Source organism: Scyliorhinus torazame, chromosome 5 (assembly GCF_047496885.1).
Source record: "Scyliorhinus torazame isolate Kashiwa2021f chromosome 5, sScyTor2.1, whole genome shotgun sequence".
Classification (NCBI taxonomy): domain Eukaryota; kingdom Metazoa; phylum Chordata; class Chondrichthyes; order Carcharhiniformes; family Scyliorhinidae; genus Scyliorhinus; species Scyliorhinus torazame.
In genome coordinates this window covers 307,547,617-307,566,027 of record NC_092711.1, presented here as the reverse complement: position 1 = coordinate 307,566,027, position 18,411 = coordinate 307,547,617, and the positions used below count along the sequence as shown (strand labels likewise).

The 18,411-nt window shown below is 45.4% G+C and overlaps 1 protein-coding gene across 3 annotated transcripts in view; it reads left to right on the top strand.

Moving 5' to 3' along the window:
* Positions 1–18,411, top strand: part of il1rapl2 (interleukin 1 receptor accessory protein-like 2) — a 1,171,280-nt gene that overhangs the window by 1,078,755 nt on the left and 74,114 nt on the right. For all 3 annotated transcript variants that reach the window (XM_072505900.1, XM_072505901.1, XM_072505902.1), the window contains one exon: positions 12,460–12,589. In XM_072505900.1, coding sequence (XP_072362001.1) covers positions 12,460–12,589 — 130 coding nt within the window. The remainder of the gene's footprint in view (positions 1–12,459; positions 12,590–18,411) is intronic.

The window sequence follows — 18,411 nt, the reverse complement described above, 5'->3', positions numbered from 1 at the left end:
GCTGCGTTCCGAAACTACTGCTGGCTCAAAATCCCAGAATACCCTCCCTACACCAAATGAACTGCAATCATTCAAAAAGGGGCTCACCACCACTTTCCAAAGGACAATGAGACACTCACATCCTAGAAACAAATTTTAAAAAATTCAACCATGACCGAATCCACAAACATCCAGACATTGGAATTGCCCACACACTAACCCAGGTTGCCCTAACACAGTAAGCTTTCAGTTGCTTTTAGAGTATTAGCCAACATACTTTTTAAATAAATGACATTAATAGTTTTCAGTGCTAGATGTATGGGACATGATTTAATGGAAATGAAACAGTCATGTTTTGGGTGCGCTGAGCGGGGTGGTTCCTGGCACTCACAGCACCGAGAATGACCCCGCTTAAATGGGACTCAGCTTCAGTTCTGGGCCTCGGTGAGGAATCCCCCCCCCCCCCCCCCCCCCAAATACTCCGGGCCCTGCCAATGCCCCAACGTACTAATTAGAGATTCCCCGAGCCCCCCAAACCCCACCTCATAAGAGCAGACCACCCCCGGGCCTGATCCCTGGCATGGGCAAGATGCCACCTGGACACCTTGGCACTGCTAGCCTGGCATCCGGAAAGTGTACCTGACAAACTGGCACTGCCATCTGGGAACCCTGACATTGCCAGGGTGACACTCCGGGTGGCACTGCTCGTGTGCCAGGCTGGCAGTGCCACAGTGCCAGCTGGCATCAGCAGTGCTAGCGTAACCCCCTCCGCAGAGCCCGAGTACCCACTGGTTTCCCGATTGCCTGGGAGACCCCTCCCAGTTAAGGGGCGGGTTTACACAGTGGGCTAAACAGCTGGCTTGTAATGCAGAACAAGGCCAGCAGCGCGGGTTCAATTCCCGTACCGGCCTCCCCGAACAGGCGGCAGAATGTGGCGACGAGGGTCTTTTCACAGTAACTTCATTGAAGCCTACTTGTGACAATAAGCGATTATTATTAAGTGCTGGTATGCCTGGTACATGTTTGTGGAAACTAGTGCTAAACACCGCCTGCTCGAGGTCTCAGAGGCACAGTCGTTAGATCTGGTGATTAGGGTAACTCCAGTGCAAATATATTTTAGTGAGCTCAACTGTACAATTAAATATGCAAATCTAGAACCCGATCAATTAAATATGTAAATCTAGAACCCACCCATTGTGAGCTGGTTCCAGATCGCGATGCGCACGAGGGGGTAACGAGCTCCTCTTGCGAGATTTACCAGCCTTATCGTGTTGCAAGCCAGGCACGGCGAGGCCATTAGATTGCAGCCAATAGGGAACTCGCAGACCACTTCTCACCTCTTCACTGTGTTCAAACACATTCAGTATCACTAAGTTCCGCGGTAGGATCTTGTCGTGTCTCATCAGCTGTAGAAATACATTTTTGTTTCTCGATTGCTATCTTTGTCTCTCAGGATTAATAAAATAAATCATGATTATTGGAGATTAAATAAATGATAATGGAATTTCTTCTTTAATTTAAAATTAAAGCAGAAAATACTGGAAATACTCAGCAGGTCTGGCTGCATTTGGAGGGAGCGAAATGAAGGCCCATATTTTCACCACGGCAGAGAGAGAGAGGGAGAACCTCTCCATCATGGCGAAAATCCTGGAAATGTCCGATGATTCGGACTCCCACCCCTCTGATCCCTGCATTTCCAATCTTTTCAGCGGGCTGGGAGTAGAGTGGGTTCATGCATGCTGGATTTGTGGAGACAGCTGGCCATTTAAATCACCAAAGTGGGGTTTTGGAAGAACAGGAATGTGGAATCAGGAGCACACAGTACAGAACAGATAAGAAGAGGTCTGAACTTGGTGGGCGTGTTTGGATAGCCAGGGTACCTCTTTGGATAGGGTCCCAAGACATCAAGGCACCCTTTGGGACTATTAAAAGTGAACATGATTATGTACTTCTTAAGCACAAAATAATTGGAACTGTCAAGCTGTCAAAGAGCTGTCCAGCTATCAAGGGACTGTTAAAGTGCTATTCATCTGACAAGGAACTTTCTAGCTGTCGAGGAGCTGTCAAGGAATTGTGAAGCTGTCAACGAACTGTTAGTGAGTTGCCCAGCTGCCAAGCCTGTCAAAGGTGTCCAAGAAGTGTCAAACCTGTCAAAGTTATCGAAGTTATGCGGCCAGTTCAAAGCTGTCAATGAACTGTCCAAGGATACTAGGTGAGTTGTCATGGAGGGGGTAAGGACAAAGGGCGGTGGGTAATGGGCATGGGTTGGCATGAGTTGTCAATACGTTGGCTTGGGGGTGGATAGAGGGGCACTAAGTTCCATGGGGAGCATGGAACTATGAGGAACAAAGAACAAAGAAAAGTACAGCACAGGAACAGGAACAGGCCGTTCGGCCCTCCAAGCCTGCGCCGACCATGCTGCCCGTCTAAACTAAAATCTTCCACACTTCCGGGGTCCGTATCCCTTTATTCCCGTCCTATTCATGTATTTGTCAAGATGCCCCTTAAACGTCATTATCGTCCCTGCTTCCACCACCTCCTCTGGCAGCGAGTTCCAGGCACCCACTACCCTCTGTGCAAAAAACTTGCCTCGCACATCTCCTCTAAACCTTGCCCCTTGCACCTTAAACCTATGCCCCCTGGTAATTGGCCCCTCTACCCTGGGAAGGAGTGGATGAAGGACCATAGGTTGACATAGACTGGCGTGATGTATGGGGAGGGAGAGGGCTGGAGGACTGTTTTTTTGTTTAATTATTATTTTTATTTATTTATTAAAACACAGAACTGGTGCTCAGAGGCAGACCATGCACCAGCCCGTCTCCACACCGCGCATAATTGTCTGCCCCAACTCATGTCAGGGTGCCTTGAGTGTTTCAGCACCCAGCTCTCCCCCTCCTCCCATGCCCCCCCCCTGCAACTCCCACCCCCATCCCCCCAATCAACCTGCGGGTGGGCATTTTTAACAGTCTGGATCTCAGAGCTGGAAAATCTCCCAGTTCTGCGAGCTTGACCTGGGGACGAAATCTTGGCGCAAGTTAACTTTCCAGGTGCGGGAGGTGGATAGGAGAGCTGTCCTTTATCCTGACCTTCAGACACTGAAAAGGCAGTGGGAGCAGTCAGAGGTGATGTGATGAATGAGTGCCATGCTTGTTGCCTTGCAAGGCTAGTCTTGTGCTGCGCTCGTAGGCAGCTGCCTTCTTGGCTGTGGATAGAATCTCCACAGTGCAGAATGAGGCCTGCGCCCTATCCCGAGCAGACACCCCCATTCTATCCTCGTAACCCCGCCTAACCTGCAAATCCCTGGACACTAAGGGGCAATTATATCATGGCCAATCCACCTAATTATATTTGGACTGTGGGAGGAAACCGGAGCATCCAGAGGAAACACACGCAGACATGGAGAGAAAGTGCAAACTCCACACCCCAACAGTCACCAAGGGTGGAATTGAACCCGGGCCCATGGCGCTGTGAGGCAGCAGTGCTAAGCACAGTGCCACCATGCCATCTGGATACCAGTGTGTCAAGGTGCAAGTTCTAACAGTAGCCCAACCATCTGCATTCCAACCTTTCCAATACCCAATATTTGCCATCTGATGATGAAGAAACTTCATCATTCAATCTCACAGTCACAGATACCACCTCAGACACTGAGAGTGGGCCTGACTTAGAGGGCAACATAGAGGTAGGATCTGCACCTGGTTAGGGACCAGGCGCAAGTGACCTGCTGTTGGGTCAGGGGGGAAATGGTGCATCGGCAGTCATGCAAGAGATGCATTTCTCACTGTTGGCAAGTCTGGCACCAACTAGACACAGGGTTTTGTGCTGGACTTTGAAACCCATTCTTTCCAGCATGGGAGCGATGACCAATGCCATGAAAACATTTGCAGACCCAACCGTGGTGTCGCGTCTCATGGTCAATGGCGCAGCTTCTATTGAACACAAGCAGGGGGCCACCCAAAATCTGATTGCTGCAGCGGAAGCTTCGCCTAAAGTCATGAGATTTCAGTTTTCTGCCATCTTGGATGTGGATACAAGTCCCGAAAAAGAACTACTATCAGCTCTCACAGTAGACCAATAGTCTGTCCGTCAGCAGATTGTTAGGTTTACTGAGGTAACTGACCCACCCCCTCGCAAGGGGAGTGGAATGGTGTCACGGCCAGACTTAATGCCCACCGTTGGGATGACAGCATTCATGCACCCACCACTGTCGCTCTGTCCGTGCCCATGATGTTGCTTATGACCCAATCAGCCTGACTGCTGATTGCCATTTTGCCCACAGGTGCTTGGGTTGTGCACCACAGTCATAAGCCAGAAAAGTGGTCTGCGGAAACCCCTGACAGCTTCTAGTTTGACATGGTATGTCAAGTCAGGCGGCAGGGTAGCACAGTGGTTAGCACAGTTGCCTCACAGCGCCGGGGTCCTGGGTTCAATTCCCGCTTGAGTCACTGTCTGTGCGGAGTCTGCATGTTCTTCCCATGTCTGCGTGGGTTTCCTCCGGGCGCTCCGGATTCCTCCCACATGTCCCGAAAGATGTGCTTGTTAGGTGAATTAGACATGTACCCGATCAGGCGCCAGAGTGTGGTGTCTAGGGGATTTTCACAGTGACTTCATTGCAGTGTTAATGTAAGCTTACTTGTGACAATGCTGAAGATTATTATAATTATATTATAAAGTCACCATGGCATAGCGGGCTGGGCCAGAATAAAAGCATTGTAACTGTTGCAAGGACACCAAGCATTCAGTAGCCAAATATCTTGAGAATGGCCATACATCGACTGTACATTCAGGGAGTGGATTCCTTCATGGTCATGGTACATCTCTGCATTTGGATACAGAGTTGGCAAAGCCATATGGTGCTATCCATAGCACCTTCACCATGGGGAAACTCGCTGTCCTGCTGAAGCTATATATACACTCATCTTTGCGAGAGGGGAAGCTATGTACTCCCCGGGCATGCATCTCGAGCCTCAACCACAATTGTGGCTGGATAGCTAGAAACATCCAACCTCTATTGCCTTCAGGAAGCCAAGAGAGAATGCTTCAGGCCTGCAACATTTTCAACCAACCAACACCTTAAGGACTGTTTAAAGAAGTGGCCTACTTGAGTCATTTAAATGTGCGTTACAGCTTCAGAAATCATTTTTTCTTATGTGTGTGTATCTAGTCTGTGTGAGGAGTGAGTGCTTGCTGCAATTACATTCGAGGTGTGAGAAATAATCATTTATCTTTTCTTTTGATTTAAACTTACAAAAAAACTTATATCATGTCTATTCTTTAAAGTAACAGCACTCAAGCGGTTAAAACACTCTCAAAAATACATTTTGTTGCAATCAGCGAGGGTATGAGAAAAGGGGAGAATTATCCCACATCTCTCCCCATCCTGCTCTATGTTGCCTTTTTGATCGCATTTATTTCCAGTGCACCTTCTCAATGGGAACTTTCTTCCATCCACCCTTTCCTTGTAGTTTTGACAGACCCTGTTGAATAACTATACAACTATGCTAACGCCAGTTGTGATGCCTCAACTTGAGTCAAGTAAGGTCAGCACACCCAAGTAAAACCAAACTCAGTACTTCTGGCCCAGATTCTACTGCATGGACTTGAATTATTTGTACTGAGGGCTCTTGTCCATTGTTTTCCAAATGCAAGTTGCAGACTGGTGCAACTCCGAACATTCTACAGCAAATGCTGTAAAACTGCAAGCAATGATTATCGCCAGTCACCAAGAGGATCTTCCTATCTCATTCCTATCTTCTTTCATATTGTAATTTCAACATGCCCAGCAGAATAACATAAATTCTTTTTACCTCGGACATACTTTCCGCTCATTCTACAAATGGTTAACGACTATGTCTTGGAGAGAAGTAGTCTTGGAGATAGCAGTCAACTTGAATGAGTTAATGTAGCTTTGATTGCAGTTTGTGAGATTAAGAGATTCGTTCCTTGTAGGTGAATTGAAATGACCTCTAGTTTTTTAAAAAAACTCAAAAGCTGAATAAAGTGAATTAAATGAAGCACTGTCCGCCAATGTTTTCATTTTGCAATAATTAAAAACAAATATATTTGCAGCAGCCATTGTTAATTCGGTTGAAGTGCCTGCCACTGTCAGTTACACCACAACGTAATTCCTCAGCCTGCAGTTTATCTTTTACACAAGATAATCATTTCCCTAATTGCACATTTAACAGTCACCATCAGATAGTTGAGGAAGGTTGGGCATTACAGTGATTTAAGATCCCTTTTAAATCAGGGTCATGCACCTGGATCCCATTGGAAGAGGTGATTAGATTGCCCAGAACCATAACAGGAAAATTATAATGGAATAACACTAATTAATAACAGGCGAAAGTAATTTAAAAGGTTTGCATTTTGAGCCCAGCTGGCAACGGCGATTAAGATATATTTCTTTGCTATCAGATGGTTTGAACCCAGACAAGGAATTAGAGACAAAGTTCATTGTGCTGATTACTTTAAAGTGGCAGTTACTCCCAGTCTCTTGCACAGTTGGCCACAAATCCAATCCCACATTGCCACTGTTATGGGCCAGGGTTTAGAGAACCCCAAAGTGTATCATGGAGTTCACCTGACCCACAACCTTTAATAGATTGTGGCATGGGGAGCACACGGCCCACTCTACAGGTGTGGTACAGCAGAAATGGAAAAGTATTTTTTAAAGCAAAACAATGTTTATTCTATGAACTCAAGTTAACCTTTTTAAAATATACAGTGAACATCTTAGCAACCATCAATTCAAATATAACCCCCAAAGAATTCAACACTAAGTAATCCTTAAGCTGTCCTTTTAACATCCATAAGACTTTTTTAAAAAAACTTTGAACAGAAGCACATCAGGTTAAAGTCACTACTGAGAGCAGTTATTAGTTTTAAATCACCAAAGGATCGATTTACAGTCTTTAGATTACAGAGAGAGAGACTCATACATCTTCTGGCTGTGACTGCAGCTATCCAACTCTGAAAACGAAACTAATACACACCCTGCAGCAAACTGCCTAAAACGAAAGTAAAAAGCTGACCGACAGCCCAGCTCCACCCACACTCTGACATCACTGATAAACACCAATTTCTTAAAAGTACATTTCTTAAACACTCATTTTTTAAAGGTACTCTCACATGACACCTCCCCCCAAGAAACAGAAACCCATCAACGTCAAGATGGTTTAATTTTTCACCTTTTTACTATCCTTTAAGAAATGCACACAGTAAATATACATTTTTGTTTCAAAAAACACAACGCTCGATCAGGTATAATAATATAGTCCATTTTTGTTCTTGTCCCACCAACTGAACATGCTTCCGTTCATCACATTCATGACCAAGCATCGGCTATCACCTTTTCTCGTCCTGCCACATGTACCATTTTAAAATGAAATGGCTGTAACAATAAACTCCAGCGAAACAGTCTTGCATTGTTATTCCGGAATCGCTCCAAAAACGTCAATGGATTATGATCAGTATATATAATGGTGTCAGATGGATTGCTGGTCACATAAATATGAAAATATTGCAACGCTAGCACTAAACTCAAAGTCTCCTTTTCTTTTTCCTCTCTCTCCTTTTCTTTTTCCTCTCTATCTCTTTCTCTCTCTTTTCCACTCTCTCTCTTTCTTTTTCCTCTCTTTCGTATTCAAGCTGCTTTAATTCTTTCTCATGTTCCATTTGTTGAATTTGTAACTGAATTTTTGCCATTTCCAATGAGTCAAACTGTATCTCAGGCAACTTTAAATGCTTAGCCACCACCATAATCACCTCATCTTTTCGCATTTTGTCAGGTAATGTTAACTGCAATGTTTTTGCCAAATCTAACAGTCTGCTTTTAGTCTCTGTCCATAAGGTACTGTGTGTGACTGTCTCCACCCCCAATATCTTCAGAGCCTCTGAAAGAGCCATTGTCCACAACACTCTCCCCATTTAAAGTGGAATACCACACCTGAAAAGCAACCACAATATGCTCACCCCTCGCTGTCTTTAAGTTCACTAAGCCAATCCAATAGATAGACTTTATCGCGGACGAGCCCCCAATTTGTTATGGGCCAGGGTTTAGAGAACCCCAAAGTGTATCATGGAGTTCACCTGACCCACAACCTTTAATAGATTGTGGCATGGGGAGCACACGGCCCACTCTACAGGTGTGGTACAGCAGAAATGGAAAAGTATTTTTTAAAGCAAAACAATGTTTATTCTATGAACTCAAGTTAACCTTTTTAAAATATACAGTGAACATCTTAGCAACCATCAATTCAAATATAACCGCCAAAGAATTCAACACTAAGTAATCCTTAAGCAGTCCTTTTAATATCCATAAGACTTTAAAAAAAAAACTTTAAACAGAAGCACATCAGGTTAAAGTCACTACTGAGAGCAGTTAGTAGTTTTAAATCACCAAGGGATCGATTTATAGTCTTTAGACTACAGAGAGAGAGAAGCATACACCTTCTGGCTGTGACTGCAGCTATCCAGCTCTGAAAACGAAACTAAAGCACACCCTGCAGCAAACAGCCTAAAACAAAAGTAAAAAGCTGACAGACAGCCCAGCTCCACCCACACTCTGACATCACTGATAAACACCCATTTCTTAAAGGTACTCTCACATGACACCACATACTCAGCGGTTATTTTAAGATGTTGTAAAATTGCAAGTTTTGGCTCGAAGAGTTAACAGCGCAGAAACAGGCCATTCGGCCCAATCGCCCCATGCTGGTGTTTATGCTCTACATAGGTTCTTCTACCCCTCTTCACCTCTATTCACCACATCCTATAAACAAATCTCTCTGTTCCTTTCTCCCTCCTGCGCTTTGCTTGCTTTCCCTGAAATGCATCTGGGCTATTAAAACCTTAGAACTAGGATGGCACGGTGGGGCAGTGAGCTGCAGCCTCACGGCACCAAGGACCTGGGTTCCATCCCAGCCCAGCCCCGGGTCCCATCCAAGCCCAGCCCCGGGTCACTGGCCGTGTGGAGTTTGCACATTTTCCCTATGTCTGTGTGGGCCACACACCCATAAACCCATGATGTGCAGAGTAGGTGGACTGGCCAAGCTAAATTGCCCCTTAATTGGAAAAAAATTATAATTGGGAACTCTAAGTTTAAAAAAAAAAAGAACCATAGATCCTGACAGTGCAGAAGGAGGCCATTTGGCCCTTTGAGTCTGCAATGGCCCTCTAGGTCCACTACCCCACCCTATCCCCATAACCCCACCTAACCTGGCTATCTTTGGACAGAGGGGCAATTTTTCGCACGGCCAACCCACCTAACCTGCACATCATTGGGCTGTGGGAGGAAACCGGAGCACCTAGATGAAACCCAAGCAGACGCGGGGAGAACATGTGAGCTCCACACATTCATCTGAGGCCGAAATTGAAGCCGGGTCCCTGGAGCTGTGAGGCAATAGTGCTAATCACTGTGCCACCGTGCCGCCTGACCATTCCAACCACTCTCTGGGTCAAGAATCCCTGAGTTTACAGAATCAGAGAATAGTGCAGCACAGAATGAGGGTATTTGGCACCTCGTTTCTATACTCGTTCTTTGGTAGAGATATTTATTACCCCTTTCTCTTTTCCCAGAGCTTTCCCAATGCTTCCCTTCATATGTTGCTCCAATTCCCAGTTGAAACTTAGTATTGAATCTGCTTATTCCATCCTTTCAGACAGCACACACCAGACAATGGCGGTACGGTTGCATAGTGGTTAGCACTGCTGCTTCACAGCTCCAGGGTCCCGGATTCGATTCCCGGCTTGGGTCACTATCTGCGGAGTCTGCACGTTCTCCCCGTGACTGCGTGGGTTTCCTCCGGTGCTCCGGTTTCCTCCCAAAATAAATGTTGTTAGGTGAATTGGACATTCTGAATTCTCCCTCTGTTTACCCGAACAGGCACCGAAATGTGGCGACTAGGGGGTTTTCACGGTAACTTTGTTGCAGTGTTAATGTCAGCCTACTTGTGACAATAATAACTGTGGTAGGCTATATTAGGGGTATCGCGGTACCGAGGTGGGATGTACCTTACACTGTAGTATGAGTGGTGGAACCTGCCTGCTGGTTCCGCCCAGCAGGCGGAGCATAAGAGTCTGTGTTTCACCCACAGCAGTCATTCTGTACCGGAGCTGCTGGGGTAACTACTTGTTCATTAAAGCCTTCAATTGGACTACAACCTCGCTTCAGTATCAATAACGATTATTATTATCACAACAATTCGCTATGTAAATAAAACATTTTTCATGGCACCTCTGTTTTTTTTTCCAATTACCCTGTACCTGTGTTCTCTGTGACTATCAGCACCTCTTGGATTTATTAGTGAATCCAAAATATCACTGGAAGGTGTCATGGCCTGCGTTGTTATGGTGATGCTCTGTGCTATAGAATTTGTGAACGCAGGACTCGAGGTAAAATGTCTCAGGAAAGTATCTTCTGATTGCAACACAGCTATTTTTAAAGAAAAGGGGCAAAAAGAAAATTCAGAGGACTAATCGATTCTTGCACCCCTTTAAAATTGGACAGTAGGGATAGAAGCCTTGAAGAAAGTTCCTTGTACATCTTGGCAGATGGTGCTCAACGTAAAGTAATTTACCATAGCCCACAAACATCTCTCTCTCTGTTGGAGAGTCATGAGTTGGTATAATGCACGAGGGACACCACTCTGCAACATGCACAGAGCTCAGGATGCAGGTCTCCATGAACTATGACAGCCTTTACAGAGTTTGAACCTATGCCCTAGGCATCATTATGCACCACTCTCTTAGCCATCTAGTCAACTGAACCAACCCATCCCCAAGTCCTTGACATGGGCAGGCCACAAAATGATGTTGGAGAAAGAGTGTGGGGGGTGGGGGGAGACAATCTCAAATGAAATGGCAAGCACAGTGACATAGAGCGTTAATTCGGCCTCTCACCTTTCATGCCAACCAACAAATCTTTTTCTATTCGATTGTGGTGCGGTTGCACAAGTCGGTGTGAGCGCCTCTGACACTGGTGATCACATGCTGTTGAACATGACTCTTTCCACTGTTTAAAGGAACACATTATTTACAGATGAGAAACTGTATCCTTCAAATCAAAATGCTGGTTTGCTTATAATGTATGCACATTTGTACATCATTTATCTCCCTGATGTCAATATTTCACAAGCTTGAGCTTACTGTGCGCCACAACTTTGATATCTTAATATGCTGCAGGTGATGCAGATCAGAAAGCAATGTTTGAGTAGCTGCACCAGTATTCAGAGGATTAATGTAATAAGTTGGAGGGGTGACAGGTACTAGTTGTTGTGTAGGTGCAGACAATGACATGAAAAGTTAAAGAGACAAATTAGATGATACGATAATGTAAACCCTGAACTCCTGAGTATCTCCGGAAGCTTAGGGACAGAAAGAATCTCTGGCCGCCAATCCGCTGTGTCCTTCCCCAGTTCTAAATCCCAGGGTTATGAACGATTCCAGATGATGGGTGATACATGCATTGCTGGAAGTGCTTTTTGAAGGAGGGTGTGTAAGGTGATGGGTGCAGGACTTTATTCTGGAGTTTGCGAGTCAAACGTGACTGCTTTCTCCAACAGCCGCCTCCACCTCAGGCAGGGGTGGGACCCACAACTGCTTTAAGTAAACAGGGAGTTTGCATTTGAGACAGTTGTCCGCCCCATTTTCACTAGGATAAGGATCTGGCAAGCTGGTATACCTGGTGTTTCAGGGGGTGAGGTTGCGGGTTGCACTAGGGTTTGTGCAATGGAAGTGCAACCAATTAAAGAGTTCTGACAGATAATGGCATTACACTTCTCCTGTGTTTTTTAGTAACAAATGCATGATGGGAGATTGGGGGGAGAGCTGTGATTGCTGAGTGTGGCACACACAAGCAACCATTCCCTTCAGTGTCAAACAAATGTGGGAAGAGACTTTGCGGAGCCTCATTATCTGATCCAGCTCTTTGATGGCATTACTACTGCAATCCCTCCCACCATCTCTGAGGCCCAAACAACTTGCAGCCTGTGGCTCTAACTGTTTGACGCCAGCCTTTCACAGAAGAGGGTGGAAGTGTCGAGCCTCCCTGTCCACAGGAGAAATGGTTTTTCACACGATGAGACTGGGAGCTGACGAACATATTGTGGATCAAATCCCTGCATGGCTCTATTGAACCAACCATAACAGGAGTTCGACCACCGGGCTACAGAATCTGCCCAGTGTGCACTTTTTTGAAAAAGGACATCAATATTTGATGGGTTATTTTATGCGAGGGCTCAAGCAGCATTGCAAGGCTATGATTTGCAATGCTAGGGGGAGCTGACTCAATGATTCACATCAAACAATGGAAGAGGTTAGAAGACTACAATACCGAAACTGATTAATCCAATTTCCTTTGAAGATTCCCCCTTTGGTGGGTCTAACCTGATATAAATTTGGATGCACCCAGAGGCACACGCTGAACATGCGAGAAATATGCTGTGATCTGAAAATTCTCTTTGTCTTTTTTCTTAATAGGCCGTCCAGCCAGTCTGATCTGCAGGGCCTTCTTTGGGTACAGCTCGGTAAACCCAATAATTTACTGGATGAAAGGTGAAAAATATATGGAGGAGCTGGAAGACAGTCAGGTTAAAGAGAGTGATATCAGGTACCGCTCACGGATTATTGTTTACAACGCCTCAATCTGCTGAATTTTTAATCATTTATCTAAGCTTCTAGCCATATAACTTAACAATGAAATGGGGTCTCTCTTCATAGTAATTTTATCACTCTTACAACCAGGTCAACAGGGATGAACTGACCATTACTGAATTGGCTAAAACAGAGTTTGAATTGAAAAAGGGTGGTGTTATTGCCAAACTTTTATGTATAAAATTCATTCCAGTAAAGATGCAGAAAATATTCGCAAAACGTTTACAATGTGCAACTATGTCCAACTGGATGGCACGGTAGCACAGTGGTTAGCACTGTCTCTTCACAGCTCCAGGGTCCCAGGTTCGACTCCCGGCTTGGGCCACTGTCTGTGCGGAGTCTGCACGTTCTGCCCGTGTCTGCGTGGGTTTCCCCCGGGTGCTCCGGTTTCCTCCCACAGTCCAAAGATGTGCAGGTTAGGTGGATTTAGCCGTGCTAAATTGCCCCTTCATGTTCAAAAATGTTGGGTGGGGTTACGGGGATAGGGTGGAGGTGTGGACTTAAGTACGGTGCTCTTTCAAAGGGCCGGTGCAGACCTGATGGGCCGAATAGCCTCTGCCTGCACTGTAAATTCTATGAAATCTATGAAACTACTCACAAGTGCAAAAACACAGAATGCACACCCTCCCCTGCCCCCCCAGAACAGATGAAACCTAAGTAAAATTCGATAGAGTATCAAATATTAAAGGCTTGACCAAGTAAAAGTTAAGCCCGGAAGAACATTTATTCACAGTGTTTTAAAAGCTTGTTTACAGCTTTAGGGTCCCAGTCCACAGTAGCTGCTGGAAATTGGGATTTCTCACTGCGACAGTGGTGTTGATTCAGAATTCTCCTTTAATAACTCTCGCTTTGCAGCAATGAAGTCTTCTGGTGGGTTTTTCCAATCACAAAGAACTTAGGTTTAATGAGAAGGGTTTCAGAAGAGAGATGGGGTAAGGTTGTTGCCACTGTGGCAGCCTCTCTGACCACTTTTAAAAATCCAGTGTCTTTTCACCCAAAAGCTGGATCACGTGACCTCTCCCTGAGAGTTCCATAGACTCAGTCTATTCTGGTCGCCAGAAGTGGAGAGGGTACAGAAGAGGTTTACCAGGACGTTGCCTGATCTGGAGGGTGGTAGCTATGAGGAGAGGTTGGATGAACCCAGATTGTTTTCACTGGAACAACTGAGGTTGGGAGGCGACCTGATGGATGCTGACAAAATTATGTGTGGTATGGACAGAGTTGGTAGTCAGATGCTTTTTCCCCCAAGACAGAAAAATCACTTTCTAGGGGACATCGGTTTAAGGTGCAAGGGGGAACGTTTAGAGGAGATATAGGAGGCAAACAGGGGCTGTTTAGCACAGGGCTAAATCGCTGGCTTTGAAAGCAGACCAAGGCAGGCCAGCAGCACGGTTCAATTCCCGTAACAGCCTCCCCAAACAGACGCCGGAATGTGGCGACTAGGGGCTTTTCACAGTAACTTCATTGAAGCCTACTTGTGACAATAAGCGATTTTCATTTCATTTCAAATTGTTTAGACAGAGGGTGGTGAATACCTGGAACGTGCTTCAGGGGGAGGTGGTGGAAGCAGATACGATAGCGATGTTTAAGAGGCATCTTAAGAGGCCGGTAGTTCCCGGGAGCCGGTTAGATCTGGCGTCGGCAGAGTGAAGTGAGTTTTTCAGCTCATTTAACTCTGCAAGCCTTGGTCCCACCCACCCATTGTGGGCGGGACCCAGATCGTGACATCTCGCAAGATCTCGTTAGCTCTCGCAAGGAATAACGCTGGGAATCCCAGATGAGGCCTCGCGCGGGATCTACCGGCCACGTCCCGTCCCGATTCCGGTAGAACCTGGCAGGTCAATCATGCCCTAAGTGTGGGTGAATACCTGTGTGGATCTCACCCAAGAACCCAGCGAGAAACACCCTGCCAAACACGTCCAAATGGTACCTAGAAATTTTTTGGTTGAATCGTACCTAACTTGGTATCCTCATGTCACCTTAAAGACCTTTGGTTCGGCAGTAGTTTGTGGCTCCGTCATTGACATTGAGCTGAAGGAAGTTTCATTTTCGTCATTGACATAAGTTGTAAAATTCTCGCGCTTGTTCCTTCCATCGTCTTGCCCCTTCCGATTTCTATAATGGCCTCTAATTCTGAAACTCCCCAACATCTCTTCACTCCTCGATTCTGGCCTCTTGCGCATGCCCAATTTTTATAGCCTCTCTATTGGTGGCCATGCCTTCAGTTGCCTGGGCAGGAAATTATGAAATTCCATCCCCAAATGATCTTCTCCTTCCTCTCTTCCTCTCTACCTGCCTTTTCCTTTATGATACTCCTTTACCCATCGCTTGTCAGCTGTACAATTATCTCATTATACAATAGGAAGATTTCTAACAGTGCTTTTCACAACTTCAGGACTTCCCAAAGGTTTTATAGTAATTTGGAAGTGTAGTAATTGTTGTAAAGTCAGACACATGTAAACACAGCAAGCTACCACAAACAACAAAATGGTCATGGCCAGATCATCTGTTTCTTGTGATTTTGATTGAAGCTTAAATATTCAAAGAACATAGAACATACAGTGCAGAAGGAGGCCATTCGGCCCATCGGGTCTGCACCGACCCACTTAAGCCCTCACTTCCACCCTGTCATAATATACACCAGTATATCATGGTGCAGACACACACTGATGGACACACAGTGGGACCAATCAACATACACAACACCGCAGCCAATCACCAGTGAGAGCACAAGCATTATAAAGACAGGGGACATCAGAGTTCCCGCTCATTCGAGTAGCAGCTAGCTAGGAGCACAGAGCTCACAGCCTGCAACACAGACATTCACCATGTGCTGAGTGCATCAACTGGTTAGGACAAGGCAAAGGTCTTTAGTTAAAGCTGGTATTGTATTTACCCACAGTTCAAGTATGTTTAAATAGTTAACCTTTTAATAAAATAGTGTTGCACTACTTCAAGTGTTGGTGACCTGTATCTGATCCAGAATACCCAACACATCACACCCAATCCCCATAACCCAATAACCCCTCCTATCATTTTTTTTTGGACACTAAGGGCAATTTAGCATGGCCAATCCTAACCTGCACGTCTTTGGACTGTGGGAGGAAACCGGAGCACCCGGAAGAAACTCACGTAGATACGGGCAGATTCCGCACAGACAGTGACCCAGCGGGAAATCGAACCTGGGACCCTGGCGCTGTGAAGCCACAGTGATAGCCACTTGTGCTACCGTGCTGCCCCCGCTCGGCTGGATATTGCGGATAACTTCCCCACTCCTCTTTGTGATAGAGCAAGTCAAAAGGCTTTGGGTCCAAATCCCAATCCTGAGACCTGAACACAGAAGTCAAAGCTGATATTCTACTGCAGTACTGAGGCAGTGCCTCATTGTCAGATGGCATTTTCACCATCTATCCGAGAGAGCAACTGAGGCCTCAATTTTAACCTTCCACCTGAAAGGTGGAACCTCTGACAATACGTCATTTCCTTTTAGTACTGCACTGCAATGTGAGCTGAGATGTTTGTGCGCAAGTCTCAGGAGTGGGACTTGAGCCCCTAAACCTGTCAATTCTGAGACAAGATTGCTACCCACTCAACTGCAGCTGGAACAGCTAATGACATGATGTCCATTTTATTTTGATAATGCTCCTGTAAAGTACCTCAGGATGTTGTATTTTGTTAAAGGCCATATGCAGGTGAACATTTTTGTTGATGTCGGACAGGCAGTCTTACAGAATGACAGAAGTCATGGATTTGAGGGTGATCACAGAGGGGTAAATCCTGGCATTGTAAATGACAGCACATTTGCGAATGTAGACGTCAAGAGATATCTTGTAGGTGGCAAACATGAAGGGCTTTGCTACAGATAACTACACAGAATTGGGTGCGGAAGTCATTGGAGGAGAGTTAGAGGCATCGGCCCCCATTTCTGGGAAGTTTGGGACCGGACACACACCAGATACAGGAATTTTACGGATTTTTGATCGTGCAGTGTAGATGTTGGGAGGCTGGAATAAAACAGCCTTTCCTACTGTTATAATCCACACAGGGGTCATGGGGTCTGGACTATTAGGTTCCCCGTGGCCTCACCTGAATACGATTTTTCCTGATGAGGGGACGGGACTGTAACCTTAACCGGGAAGGCCTATGGACACAAAAACCATGACCCAAGTGTGGGTCGGTGTGGGAGACCCTTCGGCGAGTGGTGAATGGACCTTGTTATTGTGTATTAAACTTTTTGGTTCCATAGCCAACATCGCTTCCTCGTGGTCGCTTGCCTGAATACTACACCTACATTTTTCTGTTTTCATTTCTTATTAACATGCACATTTTCTCCTAATCATCAGTTTTGCTGCAGGTTACAACTGAAACATCTTGACTTGTTTTACTCGATGACTGGATGTTGACTGATCTGTGTACTTCAAATAAGGTCATTGTAGTTTCCAGCACAAGACCTCATTTTTAATGTCCTGGTGACATTAGAATGAAGTCACAACAGAACATTGCAATGGGGCTGAACAATAGGTGGGGGATGGTGCAAGAGTTTGGATAGTGTTGAGGACCATAGTATGAGACCAAGGAAGATGAGAGATGGATGGTGGGGGGGTCTGGAACTCTGCCTGAAAAGATGGTTGAGTCAGAAACTCTCGTAACATTTAAGAAGTATTTGGATGTTCAATTGTGCTGCTGTAACCTCCAGGGCTATGGGCCAAACAATGCGATTAGTGTAGTCAGATCCTCGTTGACTGTCATGGCCTCCTTCTGTGCTGTAAACATCTATGAATCTATAAAGGCATCCGAATCATGTGTAATATCTATCATTGGTGACTTTGACAAAGATTGGCTTGGTGTTACAGCAGCATGGACACTAAAAAGGAGGAGTGTGCAGTGATGTGGTGAGAGAGTGGGGGAGTGACAGTACATAAGCTGCTCCTTCGGGGAGCCAACATGGACGCAATGGGCCAAATGGCCTTCTTCTGTCCTGTTTCAATGCTACTATTCTATCCAATGGAAGAAATGGACACAGAACTTGGCCAAAGATATTTGAAGAAGCTCAATCCAGCCAAGAGTCCCCGAGGAGATAACAATTCAAGCTATAATGATCCAAATCGTGGGTAAGAAAAGAATAAGGAAAAGTAATGCAGGAAACTGGAACATTTGTACATGGCAGGAGTTTGCACAGCTTTCGGCTAAGTGGTTGCACTGAAATAACATAAATCAGATCAAGAGTTGCATTGTGACTGACCTCTGCTGCACCCGAGATAGGAGGTTTATTTGTCACTGGGTGCAGAATGAATCAAACACTCTACATCCCAGCACTTTATCCTTCAGAGTGACCTGTGCATATATATCAATGCAATAGAACTGGCTCAAACAGAAAGACAAAGTTTGCTATTACAAATCCTATTACTGTCATTTCACTATTGATTTTACAGTGCCACCTTGGCAGGCAGGCAGCTCTGAACAGAAGCCAGAGGGAAGTAAGATTGAATTCCCAGCTTTGGGATTGATACCCCTAACGATAAGGGACACGTTCCACCCACCCCTGAGCAGGTTTTGTTTTGATGGAATATCTTGTCAATCACAAGGTTCCTTTTGCTCTCTCTTGATTTTTTTTTGGTTTGAGCAATCGGATTTTACTGATCAGTAGAGAAATTCAGCTCTCTAACAACGTGAGTGCATTCATTTTACAAACTATAAACTACCTCACGTGGTTATTTAAATATAACAAGGTGGATCAGAGGACTCCTAGTCATAACAGTTGAAAATGTCTAATTTTCT